The 18,546-nt window shown below is 39.1% G+C and overlaps 1 protein-coding gene across 5 annotated transcripts in view; it reads left to right on the plus strand.

The window, feature by feature from the left end:
* Window positions 1–18,546, plus strand: part of PDLIM5 (PDZ and LIM domain 5) — a 127,016-nt gene that overhangs the window by 75,176 nt on the left and 33,294 nt on the right. For 2 of the 5 annotated variants that reach the window (XM_066548059.1, XM_066548061.1), the window contains exons 6-8: window positions 1,810–1,827; window positions 2,115–2,287; window positions 3,727–3,763. In XM_066548059.1, coding sequence (XP_066404156.1) covers window positions 1,810–1,827; window positions 2,115–2,287; window positions 3,727–3,763 — 228 coding nt within the window. Of the gene's footprint in view, window positions 1–1,809; window positions 1,828–2,114; window positions 2,288–3,726; window positions 3,764–4,384; window positions 5,403–18,546 lie in introns of those variants that run through there. The other 3 variants (XM_066548062.1, XM_066548063.1, XM_066548060.1) reach the window with 3 other exon arrangements.

An 18,546-nucleotide genomic window follows, 5' to 3' on the forward strand; every position in this document is an offset into this window, starting at 1 on the left:
TGTGCTACATTTTGCAGCTCATTTTTATTCTACAAAACATTCATGTGGTGTTTGTGTGTACTGATAAATTCTTGGTGCAACTGTGGTTCATTGGTGTGTGTTGGTAATACAACTAGTAAATGGTGAAAAACAGTATAAAGATAAAATTGCTTTGAGAACTGTGGAATGAAGGGCTGGATTCTGAATTGATACAGGAAGAAACACCTAACATCCATATACCCTGATTTGTGCATATTAGGATGATAAATCATTGAGGTTTTATTGGCTTCTCTCTTCTCCCCTTGCCTCAAGGCTGAGTTAAGAGAGATCCTGTCTCACTGAGGTTTCCTTTGTCTCTGGCACCACCTTGTTGCCTCAGTGAGTCATTACTAGTAGACTCTTAAGCCTTAGGGGAGACCAGTAGGACAAGAGAGTCACCGCGATTTTTTTCTTTATACCACTTGGGTATATAACAAATGTGAAAGACTGCTTATTTCACTGGGGTAATTGCTAGAATGCAGTAAATTGCACATAAATTGCACATTAAGTTTTCATGTATTTCCACACCTTTAATTACTGCTTTAACTTTCACATTTCATTTTTGCTATTAACTGTTTAAGATGCTTTACTCCATTTTTCTCTGTTCTCCATCCTGAAATTGCCACTGCCTTTGTTCCTATACCTCTTTCTTTATTATCAACTTTGATATGTGATACATGCTCTTCACTAATATTGTGTGTCAATAAATTAAATCTTTTGATTTAATTTTGTACTGTACCTTTCATATTCTGTCAAGTATTAAATATTTTTTAAAGCTTAAGTTTTTACTAATGCATTCCATTTAATGGGCCTGATTCTTACTTGTTAACAGTTAACATCATTCCTCACTCATTTTCCACCTTTCTTCCCCAGAAATACTTTGAACCGTTAAAGTGCAGTGAGGAGGTAGTGTCAAAAATAAAAGCGACTTCTAAAGTTTTGTTGGGTTTTGATTTTTAGTACTTATTCGAAGTTTTATGTCTTAGGAGCTAGTTTTTCACAGTTTTCCTCCTGTAAATTGTGTAAAAATAAAGGTACACTTAGCGGGTCTTAGAGATTAATGCTTTGGAATAACAAATGTAGAACTTAGGAGTAATTTCTATAGTTGGAGTCTTCTGTTCCCTTTTCCCAAATTTCCCAAATTGACACATTATTTACATCACTTACTGGAATCAAAGCTTTTAGATCCTGTACCCTTGAAAGTCATGCTAGTGCAAGGATTGATAATAGTCTTGATAATAATTGATAATAATGATAAGTCTGTAGATTGCTGTAGGGAAAGTTTCCAGGTGGAACAATCACCCCACTGCTTTTCTTTCAATGAGCGTATCTCCTCATTATGCCTCAGAACCTGCCTATCTAGGCTTTCAGGTGGCCTGGTTCTGATCTAGCTTTGCCAAGTGCAAACCACTTGGGGTGTACTGGGTAGTCCTTACATGTGCACACATCTGTGCTGTGCCCCTTGGGAGCCAAAGGGAGAATTTGTCAAGGGGCACTTGATCTGACCTAGGTAGACTACCCTGCTTTACCAAAACAAATTTCCCTCTCATCCTTACAGGGAAATCACCATGGGTTTAATTAAAGTATGAGTTCTGTGCAGTGGTTTTAGTGGTAGAAGGAGAGTATGGCTATTACTTGGATTTTAGTGCCCTTTCTCACAAAACTAATTAGAATAAATTAGCTACATTTCTGTTTCATTTCAGCTTTCTGACTTTTTCTTCTTTTCTTTTTTCCTTTTCCTGTTCATGCTGGGAAAACTTTCTCTTGCTGTCTTACTCTGTCGCCTCCAAGGAAAAACCCGCCCAAACGGTAAAAGTCTAAACGTGTAGATGTCCTGATAATACTGTCTTTTACTGTTTCGAGTGTTCCATCAGTGAAACAAGGAAAAATATTTCATTGGCGTTAGAGTAATTATAAAAGGCATGTTTGGTTCAGAAAACTGCATCTGTGTTTAGCTGGGCCTCAACTGCTGCCCCTCTGCATGGCAGCGCAGAAGCTGCCTTTAAATGCTGTGAGAAGTCACCTGTGCCTTCGTGGCCAGAGCAAGGTGCTGTGTGCAGCCTTGGCACTCACTGCTGTGTCTGTCCCTGGCACAGCCCCCCACGGAAGCACATCGTGGACACCTACACGGAGTTCTACCACACGCCCACGCACAGCGACGCCAGCAAGAAGCGGCTGATCGAGGACACCGAGGACTGGCACCCCCGCACCGGCACCACCCAGTCCCGCTCCTTCCGCATCCTCGCCCAGATCACCGGCACGGATCACAGTGAGTGCCTCGGGGCGCGTGGAGCAACGGGCAATTCCCATGCACAGACTGCGGTTTTAAAGCTGGGGCTCAGGGGAGAGAGAGAAAGGGAAATATTGCTCTAAAATATTTCCCTCTAAATATTATTCTAAAATACATAATAAAGTAAAACCCTTCCATTACTAAATAGTTCAGGATATATACATTGCTGGACATTATTCCCGATTGAGCTGAGCTAAAACGTTCTAGATAAATCCTAAAATTTCCATTTTTACTCCCAAAGATATTGAAAGATTCATATTTGTTGTCGTCCCCCCCCCCCCCCCCCCCGTCACCAAAACAGCAACATTTCTGAGCAAATTTAATGCTTCAGAAAAATTAGGTGTTTTCTGGCATGTGGAAACTCTTTGTCAGTCATACAAAAGTATGTGATCTGTGATGATATAACCAATCAGAAACATAAATCCGTAGCTCCTCAGTTTATTCCTGGGTTATGTTTCCACTCTCTACTTATGCTATAGTGTGCTTATATATATTGGTGGAGTGGAACAGGTGATGTGGTGGAGGTCATTCCCAGCCATATAATTTTATGCTAAAACTTCAATTTCATGTTATGCTGTCAGCCATAAGTCTGGCTGAGATTTGTGATTTTGTGTGAAGGCCACCAGAGGTGCTGTCAGGGGCTTTGAGCACTCATTCTTCAGCTTTTCTGAGCTAGAGCTGCAATAATGTAGGCATTGAGGAAATTGGACCTCCTCTCCAGGGGGAGATTTGATTAAATCAGCTATTTCTAGAAGCTAGTGATAACATTTCCCAAAATGAGGTTTATTGTCCGTGTGTGATAAATATTGTGACTTGATTGGACTTGATTATTTTGTGGTCCTGTGTTCAGTTCCCTTCATCAGTCCTTGTAAGGACAGAGTATGGGACCTGAACATCAAATAACATGTTGTCCAGTAAAGATGAATTTATCATGTTGACAAATGCTGTAAGAAAATTACTGCAACTAGATTTGCCAGCCTTAAAATCAGGACTGGAAATTTTGCATTATCCCTTGTGCAGACCTCTAGAACCCTGGTGGGAAATATCCTGGCTGCAAACAGACGCTTGGATTATCATCTGATATAAACCCACTGGATGTTCATCCAAAAGAAATACCTCTTAACTTCCTTTCATCTTCACCTTCTCAAATCACTTTTCTCAATGCCAGCATGGGAGAGGGGCCAGGGAGAAGGGCAGAGACTAGCAGAGCCACTTTTCAGCAGTCCTACTAGCAAAGGGGCTCTTGAAGTTCATGGACATAAGTCCTGTCCATTGGGGTGGATTTAGACTCAAAGAATCCTAACGAGCCTTGTTGTAATTTGCTGCTGTAGTGAATGCATTGGCACAACAGAGAATGTCAGTGTTGTGGTACAGTGTCTTTAGTGTCCTAGAAAATAAAAATTTCTGTTTCATTTCAGTGAAAGAACCAGAAAATGAAGCTGGGAAGAAGACTAAGTGAGTCTACATTTTTATTACTTTAATACAGTGCATGTTTTAATTCTTAACTTGTAATGTTTGGTGCACTTGTGTGACATCTGGGTGTTTTTAAAATGTTCCTCCCCTTTTTGCCTTTTACTTCAGCATGTCAAAATCAAGATCTTTTTCTCCATAGACAAACCTTTTTAAAAGCTGTTGGTGCAGTCCAGTAGTAATGTTTGTGCAGGAGTTTGTGTAGAGATGTTCTGTAAACTTGAACCGGTTTGGTTGCCTGTACGAGGTCAGCTTGTGTTTTCCTTTTGCAAGTCTCATCAGGCATTTTTGATTTGTGAGTGTGGATCTGAGTGCAAGACATAGCTGGGAGGTATTGCTGTTCTGGCTGCAAGTGAGGGGTCAGCTGTCTTCTTGCTTTGGGATAAGTAGTGTTCAAAAGGAGCACCAACCTTTGGCTAAATCTAATGGTTCTTGAAGTCAGTGAGACTTTCTTTACTGACTTTGACTAACACTGGATCCAGCTTTTTGACAGAGAGGAAGACAATGCGATAGAAATAGTGCATGGAGTTTGCATGCTCACTTGTGAAACTGCTTAAGACAAACTTTCTTTCTTTCTTATTTTTCTTCTATCACTTCTTTCCACAGGGAAAAGGTTCCCATCCACGTCCTTAGCCCCAAATATACAAAATTACGTGACTGGCACCACGAAGTCTCAGCACGTGTTCTTAATGTCCAGTGATTTTACCCAAGTTGCAAAAGCAAAATAAAAACACTTCCTTCCTTTCTTCTTTTCCATCTGCTTTGCAAAAAAAAAAAAAGAAAAAAAAATGAAAAAAGAAAATGTGTTTCAGTAGCCTTTCTGCGAGAGAAATTCTAGCCTTTTCTATACTTTTCTAACACTTTCCTACTGATGTGTAAAAAATGAGATGAAATATTTTTGTGCTAATCATTAGTTGACAAAAAATACATATTTAAATCTTAACAACTTGGGTGGCTGAATCTCCCAGTGTGGGGGAGGAGATGGCTGTTTCAGTTCTTTTTTCTGACTGAAAGAAGTCATTTGCATTGCTGAGTTTGAGTTACTGTAGGCTGTTAGAAAGCAGAAAATTTTGATCAAATGAATAAGAAATTGTGTTACCATGATTCTGGGGCCGGGGGAAGAAGATGAAGAGGGGATTGTATGCACTTATTTCAAATAATCGTACTTACCAGGAAAACTATCTTGGATTTCATTAGATTTTCAGAAGGTCAGTTTTAGAGTGGTTGTAAATGTTTTACAAAGTACAGCAAGAAGACAGACTGCTTTTAAGCAAAGAAAAGAAAAATTTAAAAAATTATTTTCCAATGCTTTGAATTGAAGTGAAAGCTCAATATAAAGATTCTGCTGCTTAGGCTAGTAGTATGTTAATGTTTTGGAAAACTTAAACTATAATTGACCAGAATGTTGCTGTGTAAGAGCTTCAACATGTCTCCTAGCAGGGACAAGATTAGACAGTAGTATTTATTTATTTACAGAGTGAAGCTTATGGGCTTTCTTGTGTTTATGAAAGCTTCACAGCCCTGTGGTTCTCATGTAAAATAATGTATTATAGTAGCTACACATCCATTAATTTATGCATTTTGAAGCTTGGAGAGTATTTTAATAAAAGTTGCTTTTATCTTAGCTCTGTCTGTTTTTCTTTTGAGTCTCTTGGACTCCTTGAATATTCTTCTCTTGCATGGGGCTGACATTTCATAGCACCTTCACAGCCTATAGGGAGAAAAACAATTAAATCCCAGCTGCATAGTAGAAACAGTCTGAATTGTTTAAAACTATCACAGTATTTTATTTCCTGATAATCTTAAAAATGAGGTGTGTGTTTGTGTTGTTGAAATTGACACGAGATTTGCAGGAATCACTAAAATGATTGAACCTTAGGGGAGTAAGAATTATATGAAGTAAAGCTGGCTGTCGGCTTTTGCAGCGCTTGTTGAACCAGATAACATTTGAGACCTCAAACAAAGGTGATTGTGAAGCACATGTGAAAGCTCAGTTTCTCACATCTGCTCAGTGAGAACCATTGCAATTGGTTTGGGTTTCTGCAGCTGACCTACACACTCCTCTGATGCAATTGCTCCTGTGAACAGATGCTTCTGCAGAAGACTTGGCAGGGTTTTTTTTCTTTCCTTGCACAACGTCAGAATTTGAGAGGACCTTTGGAACCATTTTAAGTTTGATTTTCCTTTTCAGATGGTTTATGCTGCTATACAGTACAGCAGTAGCTTATAGTATTTGTCATTTTATCTTTAGGAAAAGACAAACAGAAAATGGAGACTTCAGGTAATAGATAAGTTATCTAGCACTAACAGTCACCAGTGTGGATGCCTAACACTGCACAGATTTGCCCTGGTAATGATAGCCTAAGGGATGTCACCTCTTGCACACTCTTTGGGTGAACTCATTAGAGATAGTAGGGGAAAACATTCACTTCAATAATTTCACAGAAGAGTGTTTGGATGAGAAGTGCCAATCAGTTTAATTTCCATGCCCCTCCATCACGTAACTTGGCAGTGAGTACTGTGTTACTAAACCCAAGTGTGTTACTGAGTGCACATACACCACAATATAATAATTTGATTATTGAGTACTGTGTATTAAACTGGGAATGTGAAGCAGTGTATTAAAATTGTTCTGCTGGGTTTATATAATTTCTTTATGAACAGAATGAAATGTGAGCATTTCAGAGACCATCAATGCAATGAAAACTGTGAAATGTTAGAAAGGTTATCACTTAGATTCTCTGTAAAGGTTTCTTTTTAAGGGCAAAATGGTTTGACCTTCAAGTGTTGAAGGAGATGTCCCTAGGTAATGAGAATATTTTCATGTTGTTATTAAACTTAGCATTATGTTTATCTATCTTACCAGGTCTCATCCTTTTGAAGGGCAAGTTCCTATAGTGAGAAAAAGAAGAATAAACATACTCTAAATAATCAAAATAATAAAAGCCTCTGTTTTGAGTAAAATTAAACATAGTCATAGAGTCTATCTTTCAAGGATATGAAAGTAGTTTGAGAGAGACAGCCAAATTATTAGTTTTCTATAAATTCATTGTAAAAACACCACTAGTTCCACAAGCAGTTTATAAATGCATGAAATTAATTTCATTTATTGCTTCAAAGATGTCATCTCTTCACCCAATATCCCCATTGCACAGATCTTACTGGCATTCAATTTGGACTTCAGTTACTGTTCTCAAAAATGGACCACTTTTTCATTTGCGTCTGACAAATGCCCTATCTCATGTCTGCTTCCCAGCATACATCTGATCTTTGCATGTTTTTTTTTATATAAATGAATAAGCTTAAAGTTTAGAGATGTCCTAGAAATATCAATGTGACAATGAAATGAAAACTTCTCTTTCATCAGCAATCTTCAGTAAAATATCCCAATTTAATAATATTCAGCTTTTCAGGCAGGCATTGTCCAAGATAGATCTTCTGTGTGGTTTTTACTATTGTTTATTTGTAAACTGTAACCCACTAGGGATTTTTGTTTGGATAAAATACATATTTCTCTGCAGCAGCTGGAAAGACAGGATATAGAAATAGAAAGCCCTCACTGAAATATGTAGATTGCAGCTTATAAACCAGTTACTTAAAACTTAGAAAGGCAGTGTCTAGCCTTTGTATAAAGTTTATGTGATGTAGATTATTTCTATTTCTGCAGTACCCTATTTCCAAGGTGTTTGTTTTAAATGTTCACTTTCAACCATCTCCTTTTGAGCAATCAGCTCTGGATTTGGTTTTATCCTTAAATTGTAGAGTCAATTCATTGTCCTGAGTGAAGATTTTCTGGATTTGTAGTTTAGTTGATCCACAGTGACTGGAAAATATTTGTCCTATTCTCGGTCAGTCTTGAAACAATCTGTCATAAAATCATGTATTTACTTTTCTCTCCCCCATGTCATAAATATATGTAAAGCCTACCTGCAGATCTACCTGATGGAGCAGGAACCCAGGATACCTGTATTAATTTGAATAAAAAATCCATAGCTACCCCGACTTTGGAGATGCTACCTGCACCAGAATTTCCATCCACACCTTTATCACCTTTGAGGTCTGCTCCCTGGTCATTTTTAAATCTGTTCAATAATTTTCAGCACTTAAGGGTCCCTATTCTAATAAGATAGTTAATTCTGCATACTAACATAAGAAAAAAAAGGCAGAAATGCCTGCCCCCGTGGCTAATTTAGTCTGCTCAAAACGTGTTGTTGTGATTGCTCTCTACCTTGTAGTTTACTTTTTTTGCGTGTTTTACAGTCTGGCAGATGCTTTTCTTCAAGTACTTCTTTAAGAGAACATTTTTTAGATTATTTTTTTCCTATAACTGAATCACAGAAAGGATATGAAAAATACTGAGAAATACATAGTGTAATGTTCACAAAACTAACCCCACCAAAAAGTTGTAGCAAAAAGCATACAAAGCTTTGGCGTGAATCCCACTATAGCACTTGTGTCACTATCAGAATTTTCTAAAGTTGTTTTCTATCACATAATATAATCCCAAATTAATGTGTTCCATCTTTGTAAATGTCCAATACTACTTGGCCTTCTGAGTTTTAAAGCAGAAAGGACACTCTCAGCCTTCACTGGGAGTGTGATACTCCTTAAGTGCGTTTTGCATCATTTTTAACCTCTCAATTGTATTTTACTATCAGTTTCATGGAATTTTTGGAGGTTTTTTAGGGTTTGGGTTATTCTTTTCTTCTCAGTTTACTAACATTTTCACGCACAGTGTTTCCTCTTCTGCATACTATTTTAATGTGGATTAAAAATCTCTTTCTCTGTGTGTCTTCACTTGGGTTTTTTTTACTGTGTATGGAGTGAAAACAATGCTAGATCAGAACCTGCAGCTGCTCTTTTGCCGATAGCAGATTCCTGCCCTGGCAGTGTCCCCTCTCCCAGACTTTCTGAACATATTGCTGCACCAGCTCCTGCGAGGTAAATCATTCACAGGGGTTTTGATTCAGTTTACAATCTATCCTCTTCTAGCCTGGGTTTGTCTGCCTTGGAGGAGAGAGGGTTGTTTGTCATTCACTTAAAATAAACTTCATTAAGCCGCTGTGACTAGGGATTTTCCTGGAAATGGTAGGAGGGAGAAGGAGAAAAATTAGATAAAAGCGAGGAAATTCATGAACCGTCTTGTGGATGCTAATTAAAACAAGATACAATATTTAGTGTGTGTATGTATGCTGTCAGTGGGTGTCCACCATATAACTTGGAGTAACTTTTTAGTGGTCTCAACAATTCAAAGTGAGTATGGATTTAGAAATATAAAAGTAATTTTCTGAAATGTGGGTTATTTAATTTATAACACAGTGTTGTGCTGTGATGCAGTCACAGAAGACTAGGAGATTATCTGGCAAATTTCCTGTCACTGGCCCTGGATAGTTTTACTGGCACTTACCTTGGCAAATTGCTGGAGGGCATTTGTGAGTACTAGACAGGAACAGTAATTTTAGGTAGAAGAGAGCATAGGTACTTTGGAGGATGATTGATTGTTACTGTTACTGAAGGTCAATAACATTTTCTCATGGTTTATCTTACATTGTGCAAGAGTTTTTGAGTTCCAGGTAGCATGCTCAAGCACAAAGTCATAACATGGAACAAAGCTGTTCCTGTAAAAATGAGAATCAAATGAACAGCGCCTGGTCCTGCCAGGCCTTAGGCAGACATTCGTGGAATACTAATACTAAGACTTGGAATTGACCAGTTTTAAACCTTTAAAGCAGTGCTCTCAACTAGTTGAGAGAAGAGGAAATCTGACATCAAAATACAAGTCTATTATGGTGTCTTTTGAGGACATTTTTGTTGTCTGGGAGAAGCAGGTATGTTCATGAGCTAACATGAGCTTAGGCAGGATGGGATGGAGGTTGATGGGCTGGTGGGTTCTTTCATGGTGACATTTGGCTTCAGCCAATACAGTAAAGAAGATTTGGTTGTGATGTTTTCAGCAGCAAATTCTCTTAGATCAACAAAGATGAAAAATACACACAGAAGATATATGACAATACTCCTGGTGATTTTATTTTTTAAGCAGAAAGCCTGGGATGAAAAAGATACTGAAGCAGTAGTTTTTTAGTAATTGATTTTCATGTCTACCAGTGAAATTTCAGTATGATTACGCCTACTTGCGCCATCCATGGATGTGGGCAAGGCCAGGTTGGATGAAGCTCTGAGCAAACTCTAGTGAAAGCTGTCCCTGCCCACAGCAGGAGGGTTGGAAGTAGCTGATCTTTAAGGTCCCTTCCAATCCAGACTATTTTATGATTCTGCTGAGCTGTAGATGCCTTGCAGATACCACTGCAGATACTGTGTTCTGAGTACCAAGGAGTCTTCTCTAAATCCTAGCTCTGCATCTGAATCCAGGCAGAAGAAATTTAAAACTAATCTTACTCAAGACCTATATCTCTAAATATCTCAAGACCTAAATCTCTATTTGGCAAAATTAACCTAGCAAGAGAGCAGCTTTAAGATGTGAAATCTGAAAAGCAGCTATGTTTTGACCATTGGTTCAGGATGAGAATCAAAGTATTTTTACAAATATGAAAGTAGATGGTAAGAATTTTCTGTTGAAGAAGGGCAGAAATTGGAGCAGCTTCTGCAGAGCTGTCGAGGGAGGGTTTAGCATTAGGTGTGGGAAGGAGAATCAATTATTTGATGCAGCTGTGTCCTCTGGATTCCCCCCTGAACTGAGAGGTCATCAGTGTAGTAGTTACAGTTGATATTTTTATGTTGTTACAGAGTAGATGCTGCTGCTTTTATAACGCTCTTTTGAGTGGGAAATACAGCAAATCTGGTCTTCAAATCCATTTGTTAGTAAAATTGCAGCTATTGCAAAGCTGCATGGAGCAATTCATGAGTGCCATGTCAGGCTTTTAGTAAAGCAAAATTGGGCCTCCAAGGGTGAGTAGACTTGCTCTTGCTACTGAAGCCTTGAATTTGTTGTCAAGGGCTGGCCTAGGTCCTTATTTTCCCAATGGGCTCCATCTTTTCTTGGCTGAAGCTCTGTAAATTGTATCAGCCGCTACTTAACCACCAAGAAGGAGAAAGCTTGCCGTGAAATGTATGGAGGATCTGGATTTGATTTCTAGATTAAAGTTAAGTGAGCTGCTTATAAGGTAGACTCCATAATGCTTTTTTATTGTCGTTTTAATTCTTTATTGGTCTTAAATAGTTGTATGCCTATATAACCAACTACTGTAAGTTATAGTGTATTATTATTATATTTCATATATACAATGGTCTCCTGTAAGTTTAACAGTAAAATACTTAAGAGCAATGACAGCCTTTCCAGAAAGTTGCAAAAAGTCATCTCAAGAAGTAATCCTGGCAGCATTAGACCATGTAAACCACACAATCTGGCACTTCCAGAGAAAGTGTATAACTAATATAAAACAGATGTGATGCCAGCAGGTCTTTAGATTGTATTTTATAGACATGCCTTTTACAGTCATGCAGACCTACTTTCGTATTTTCTTTTAATGGAATTATTCCTGATATAAAGACAATGACTTAGTAATAATAGGTATTAGTCCTGATATTTGTTGTCTACTTTTTCATAAGTGGACAGCCAGGAACATTCTCTGCAGAAATTCTAGTTTGGGAGAAGAGGAGGTCTCAGGCTGACTGTACTAAAACTGTCAGAGTTTTTATGGTTGTTTCGGTGTGATGACAAGCAAGAGGAAGCAAAATACAGGGGAGAAATATTGCTCTCTTGTGGTGAATGCTACTTGTCCTTCTGCTTTCTATTACTATATAGAACTTTGTTTGAGAACCTTTTGGAAGTCTTAGGCAAGTGTACACCTCATCTTCCCTTCAATTGTTCAGGTTTTAAATGCCAGCAGCCAAGTAGCCTCAGTGTCTGAAGTGTCATCTCCTGACACTAGGTAGTTTCTTGTATACTCATTGTGCTCTTCTTCAAGTTTGTTATCTTTTCATTAACTACCCAAATAGTTTGGGTTTGTGGTTAAACAAGTGCTCAAACTTTAGCTGTAAAAATGCCTCCAAAAATTGTTTTCATCATGGTGTGATTCCCAGGGCATGAGTATTTGGTTCCTACAGAAGGAGGTAAAAAAGCCCTCGTCTGCTACTCACTTATTCTTTTTACCAAAGATAAAAGAATACCAGCTAGAAAGAGTTGGCCATTGCTCTTTTGTACTTTTAATCAAATGAGAAATGTATTCTCTGTATATTGTCTCATTATAATTACTCATGAAATTAACATCAACTAGGAAGATAACCATGCCTGCTCCAGATGCAGCAAGCTCTTTGCCGGCAGATGAAGCACCTGCTGTCCCCAAGATGTGTGCTGTGGCCACACAGACCACCGAGTTCCCCCTGCCTGCTGACCCAGCCGGGGGGCTGCCTTCTCCAGCCCTTCATGTGGGAACGGCCCTTGGGCTGCCTCCTGCCCCTGCCAGGTACATCTGAGCCAGCTGTGGTAGAAAGGTGCAGTCAGAAACTGTAATTTTACACACATTGAATCACAGAGTGGTTTAGTTTGCAAGGGACCTTAAGGATCATTTAATTGAATGCTCCTGCCATGGGCAGGGACACATCCCACTCGATCAGATTGCTTGGGGCCCCATCCAACCTGGAGGTGGGGTTGGGGATTTCTGGGGTTGGAGCATCCACAGCTTTTCTGAGCAACGTTTTCTAGTGCCTCACCATCCTCATGTAAAGAATTCCCTCCTAATACCTAATCTAAGTCTCTCCTCTTTTGGTTTAAAGCCATACAGTTTCACCTGATTCTTTTTTTTGATGATGATGCTGTCCTGATGGAGCAGCTTAAAGGTTTCCTGACCCTCATAGTGCTGTGGCAATTTATGTAGTAATTAGAAATTCAAGTAGCTTTTAGGCAAAAGTTCTACAAATAATTTAAAAATTGAAGCAGCCTTTTGATGGAGGAGGAAAAGCAGTCATGGGTAGGAGATTCAGTTGGATTTTGTTGGCAGAAGTTGGTGACATGAGGAGAATACAGTCACCCTTTCTACAAAATGTGTGTTTTTAAATTGCCCAGTAGCCCAAAGTTTTTGGAGGAGAATATAGGCTTTAACTTGTGTAGTGATGGGACATTCAGAATATAAGTCTTTACCAATAGGGAGAGAAAGTGCTTCCCTCAGTAATTAACACACAGGATACCTGAAAAACATACCCGTTTTGTTTGCTTATGGGTAAGGATAGCTTTAGGAAAAAAAATTTATATTTACTCCTGAGCTTTAGTTAGTATTGCCAAAGGTGTAATAAGTGCTTGATTAATGACTTCTCTTCTCTTGCTGCTTTTGGGCAGGCATGAAGCATCTCTGCCTACTTGTGAAACAAATTCTTTCAATAAAATCTCAAGCTTTCAGTCTAAATCATCTGTAAGTCATACAAGGTAAATATTTTAAGGTATATCTACAGCAGGCTGCTAAATGTAAGCAAGGTATTCAGGCACTGGTTTTGCATTTAAATCTGGGAAATGGTATTTAGTTCTGTAGGCATTTAGAGTGTTCTGTCCATATTTGTAGTTATTTAAAAAAATACACAGCAATTCGGTGGATAATCTTGAAATTTTAAAATAAGAACCCAAGTTAGAGGTTAGAAATTGTTGGAGTTATTTTGGACCCAGTCTGGGTTTTTCGCCTTTTTTTTTTTCTGTTCAAATCCATTTCCACCTGTAAAATAAGTAGACAAAATGAAAAGGGTGGTATTGATAAGAAATTGGTATTTGGTAAGGGTGGACCTGTAAAATAAGTAGACAAAATGAAAAGGGTGGTATTGGTAAGGAATTGGAATTTGGTAAGGGCGGACCTGCAGAAGTTATATCACTAATTATTCCAGTTTTCTATGTTTACTGTTTATTATGAAAAAGAGGACAAGGTAAATGATCTTCATGGCTAATTCTGTCCACACCATTGAGACTTACAGGGATCCATGTGGAGAATTCTGGGCCTTGGTTCAGTGGGAGTGACCCAGGCATGCGAGACAGAGTCTATGATGAGGAATTTAAAGCCTGACAGATGCTAAATGCTTACTTGATGAGGGAATAGTTTTATTTGTGGGTGAAATCAAAATTGCTGTCCTCTGTATTAGTATTCAAGTCGCTCACACATTGCCTGATATCTCTGTGAGCTGGAAACTTCCATAACTCTCCAGTGGTTAATGTGGTCTGGTGTTGTACTGTATCTCTGTCAATCTTTCCTACTTTCTCTGTTTTCTCCTGCATTGACTCAAAGCTTCTGTGCTGCAAAAGTAATGCTGGAAGATCCTTTGGGAAATCTGCCGATCCTTGGACCCTCTCCTCCTCCAGCTCTTTCTCCTTTCGAGCAGAGATCAAAAATTAAGAGCATGGCTGCTGCTGCAGTGTCTGCTGCTATTGCTGTCCGGGCCAGGTAGACATCAACTTCAAAAGGAATGTTTTATAGGTTTGGTTTAAGGAGGTTCCAGTTCACACAAGAATAATTGGTCCCTGGCAGAGTTGTGAAATCAATCGGCTCTGTCACAACACTGGGCAAGTCATTAGACTATGCCCAAAGCTCCCATGCCCTATATATAGCTTAGCTGCTCTGAACCTTGGTGAGTAAATCCACCATTCTGTTCCTCATGATACCTGTTTTACAGTTCAGTTAGTAAATTAACTGTAAATAACATTTGTGTTACGTGAGTGACAAAGAATAATCTGTAACTTTGAGAAACTTTTTGATGCTTGAAAACAATAGCTTGCCGAGTTCCATCTAAATCTTTACTGCATTGCTTGTTATAAAGGCTTGCTTAGAGCAAACATTTTGACAAGTTTTTCGATCATCCATTCATAATGGTAAAATACTTTTTAATGGCCAATAATACCCATATTTTTGTATTTCTAAATTGCATGGATGTTCTAGAGTGCTAATAAATTATGTACATTAGAAAGCATACACAAAATCAGAAAACTAAAAAAGATGAAAACATTTTCTCATTTTTTTAAATTTTACTTTATTAATGGTAAAAATATATGAAGAACATGCTTCTCACACCTTAGTGGGTTTTTTTTTATGCCTCCCCTAAATTGTGCAACTTCCACGTTGTGGTCTGCCTGTTTGGACATAATTCCTGCATCAGTTTTCCTGGGTTCAGTTTCTCCAGATAGGCTTTTCATAAAGGCTTTTGGGCTGTCTGTGGTCCCAGCCATCCTGGACTTCGTGTGGTCACCTCATTTGTTTGTGGGGTCTTTTCACACATTTGCTAGACTCCACGAGCCTAGTGCCTACCGCTCGCTGCTGGATGCGCTGCTCATCACGCCTGTCGCAAAGCCTCCCCTGCCGGCCAGCGCGCCCTCCAGGAAGTCCACAAGTGCTCTGGAGTTGCCAAAGAGCAAGAGGTATTGTCCAGGTGTGGTGTGTGGTTGGCACTTAGGACTCACAGGGAGCTGGCTACTCCTTCAGAGCACATTTCTGTTGTCTGCATGCTTGTGCCTGTCGTGGTCTTTGACCTGAGGTTACCAGCTCCAAACCCGGCTGGTTTCATCTCTTTGCACACCTGGATTAATGTGTGCACTCTGGACCTGCTGATGGTGTTTGTGCAAGTCCACCATACTAAAGCAGATGTTTCCTTCCCTCACTGGCTTCAGGTGCCCTCTAATATGCATGGTGGTACTTATGTTGTGTCAGGAGCCTCTGAGGGAGGCAGTGTCACCCTACAGAGGCAGCCAGAGAAGAAACAAGAGATCCTGGCTTGAAACTTCTGTGTGGGTGAATTATTTGCCACAGCTCCTTGAGCAACTGAGCGTCATGTAAGGTTATTTTTCTAAGGCTCACTTTGAATGTATAAAATCAAATAACTGGCATGCAGGCCAGCAAATGACTGTTTTAAAAATTATTTGCCATCTAGGCTCTTTGTTCCAGTGCTGATTCTGTTCAGTGCACAGGACTGTTTGTTCTCCTTTCCTGACCACAGCAATGTTAATGCTTGCTTCAGCAGAAAGCTGCTTTTATGACTTCATCTGCACAGGCAGGAGTCTGCTTGGTTATTTTACAGGGCAATGTGTATTAAGTTGTGCTAAGGAAGAAATAATCTGGGGGTTTTCTTGTACCTGTTTATATTTTCACAAGAGTTAGACCCTTCTAGAGATAAGATCCAACTATAAGTAGAGCTGAGATCCACTTGATGTAGAAACTTGTGTTGAGTAACAAGTATTAGTTCTTTTTCTTCTGTTTCATGGCTTCCAAGGTGACCTCAGTCTCTAGAGAAGGTTAAAGTAGCCCTAACCTCAGGGAGGGGAAATAGTAGTTTATAAGACACAAACCCACTTTATTTGTATCAATATTTCTAACTTGTAGTATATCCACTTAAAAAAGATAAAAAGGGAACATTGGCAGAATTGTGGTGATATAATACAACTTAAAATACCAATTTTATTTTTGCCACTGAATGATTACTAGAAAACCTTTTATGTACACATTGTAGAGAAAACCTCTTGAGGAGTTCTGATACCTGTCTGAGCACTACAGGTGAAGCCCAGGCCATGCCATCAGCAAGACTTTATTCTTTAGCTGTGGTGTTTGTTTGGTAATACTTTAGTACAGTGAAAACAAATTCTCTGGCTTCTCTTTTCTTTTTTCCTTCACTCACTAATGTGCATTGTTTATGGCAAGTGAAGATAGGTTATTACATTAATGGAAACTTTCTCCTTCCTGAATCTGTAACTGGCTTTCTGTTTGTCCATTGTTTGCTCACTGTATGGGGAAAGCTCTCCTGGTGTTGAAGATTTATTTTTGGAGGTGCATTCAGTGTTGGGATTCCCAGAGTGTCTCCATTCAGTTGCTGTCCCGTACAAGTACATGGAGCTGTGTGTTGGAAAAGGCAGGAAACACTGGAGAACTGGTTTCCTTCTTCCACAGCTGAAGTCCAGTTTTGGAGGGGCTTAATCTGTTTTTCTCTGCCAACTGACAGAGCTGGAGAGAGATGTCCCAGGGAGCCAGAAGGTACAGTGGGAGTACAGAGACCATGTAAGCCTGCCCAAAAGACCAAATCAGTGTTGGATATATATCAAGATTGAGGTTGAATGGCTTGAAATAAGCATCCATGGATTTTTAGGGCATTTTAAAGGTAACCTTTAAACTTGTGAATCTCTTAAGCCATTGTAATAGCCAGGTTATCCTAGTTACTCAGGTTGCTGCTACAAGGCGCTGGCATAAGATGATAAAGGAAGAAGATGATTTTCAGGCTGTTAGGGACATCTCAAACAGGATATGACCTAAAATCTGGGACACGTGATATAGCAGTACATTTAGTCTCAGAACACTCTGCATTAAACTGCATTTTAAAAAGGATTTTTATAGAAACAGCCAATGTTGTCCTGAAGACAGCATAGAACAAATGAAGTAATGATTTCTGGTTTCCTTATTAACATCCTTAGTCCTGAGGTGCTGCATTGGTAAGGAAGGAGAGGTTACCAGTAGATGGAGCTGAAGAAATGAGGCTTTGTGCTGTCTTGTCCTGTTGAATAAAGGACCACAGCCTTTGCTGTATGGCTTGAGAAACATGTAAGAAAAGAAGATAAATGTAGTGTCAGCAACTACATATTGTTACTGAATTTCAGCAAAGATCAAGCAAAACTAGTCAATTATGTCAGAAAAAAAAATAGATTTGAGAGAAATGTACCCATTGAGTATGAAACTAGGTATTAAAATGTCTTTGCATTAAATCCATCTAGTGACATACTGTGGTATGTAAATGAATGTAATGCTGAAAAGTTGTTTTAAATGGCAGCTCACTTCATTCCACAATAAAATAGTTGATAAGAAAGGAAAGCTGAAATCTTACATCCCATAACTAAAGAGAAAAGTGTACAACAGAATGCAGTAGACTAACTGGTTCAAATAGAACTAGGTCTGTTTGGCTCAACCAAGAAAGCCAAGTAATAAACTGCTTTGGAGTTTTCTGGCTCTTTTATATCTTTCGTAACTTTAATGAAAAGTTGAGAAAGATAAAAAAAATTTTACCAAGGTAGCTTAGGCTCCTTTGCATTATCTCTGGGGACAAACTCAGGAAGGTTATAGCTATAACAAAAGCAGGGTGTTGATTGTCTTCTGCAGTAAGGTTCCTCCAGATATATTTCCCTCCAGATATATTTCACTTTATCCCTCTCACTTCACTGTCTCTGCTCCAAAAAGCTGGCTGTCTTAAACTACTCTGTACTGCATGTGCTGCCAGAGTGCTTGACCTTTTTCTGACTTACTAACTGGCCTGAAGTGGTGGTGAGCATCCACACATTTTCTTCCCCACCAGACTCCTCTGTAATGGGCTTTTTTTGGGGGTGTGTAACAGCTGTGCAGTCTTGCACTAAGCTAACTGTTTCATCCTAATGGCAAAAGGGACGGCCTTGAGTTTATGGGGCTTGCGTGTTTTCTAACAAACGACACATATGCAGCACAGGAAATGATGTATTTAATGTCTTGCATGACCAAGAATTGGAGCTCTGCCTTAAAATTAAATCTCAAGGCAGAAACCCTGGGAAATTTTGGGAAACACTAGCAAGAACTGGTGTTGACAGCCCTTTTGTTTTTGGCATGGCTTTTTGTTTATCTTCCTGATACTATGCTACATTCAATTCCTTTAAAAAATGGTAATCTCACCTTGTGAGATGAGCACTGGTGTTAACTCTGACAGAATACATACTCTGAAAGGTGCTTTGAGTTATTTCTGTGTATAGAGCACTGCTTACAGAGGGGTTACATACTCCCTCCCTGTAATTTGATACAGAAATACCTCCACCCAGAGGGTTTTCTCTGCTCTTTCTTTAT

The sequence above is a fragment of the Molothrus aeneus genome, chromosome 4 (genome assembly GCF_037042795.1).
Source record: "Molothrus aeneus isolate 106 chromosome 4, BPBGC_Maene_1.0, whole genome shotgun sequence".
NCBI lineage: Eukaryota > Metazoa > Chordata > Aves > Passeriformes > Icteridae > Molothrus > Molothrus aeneus.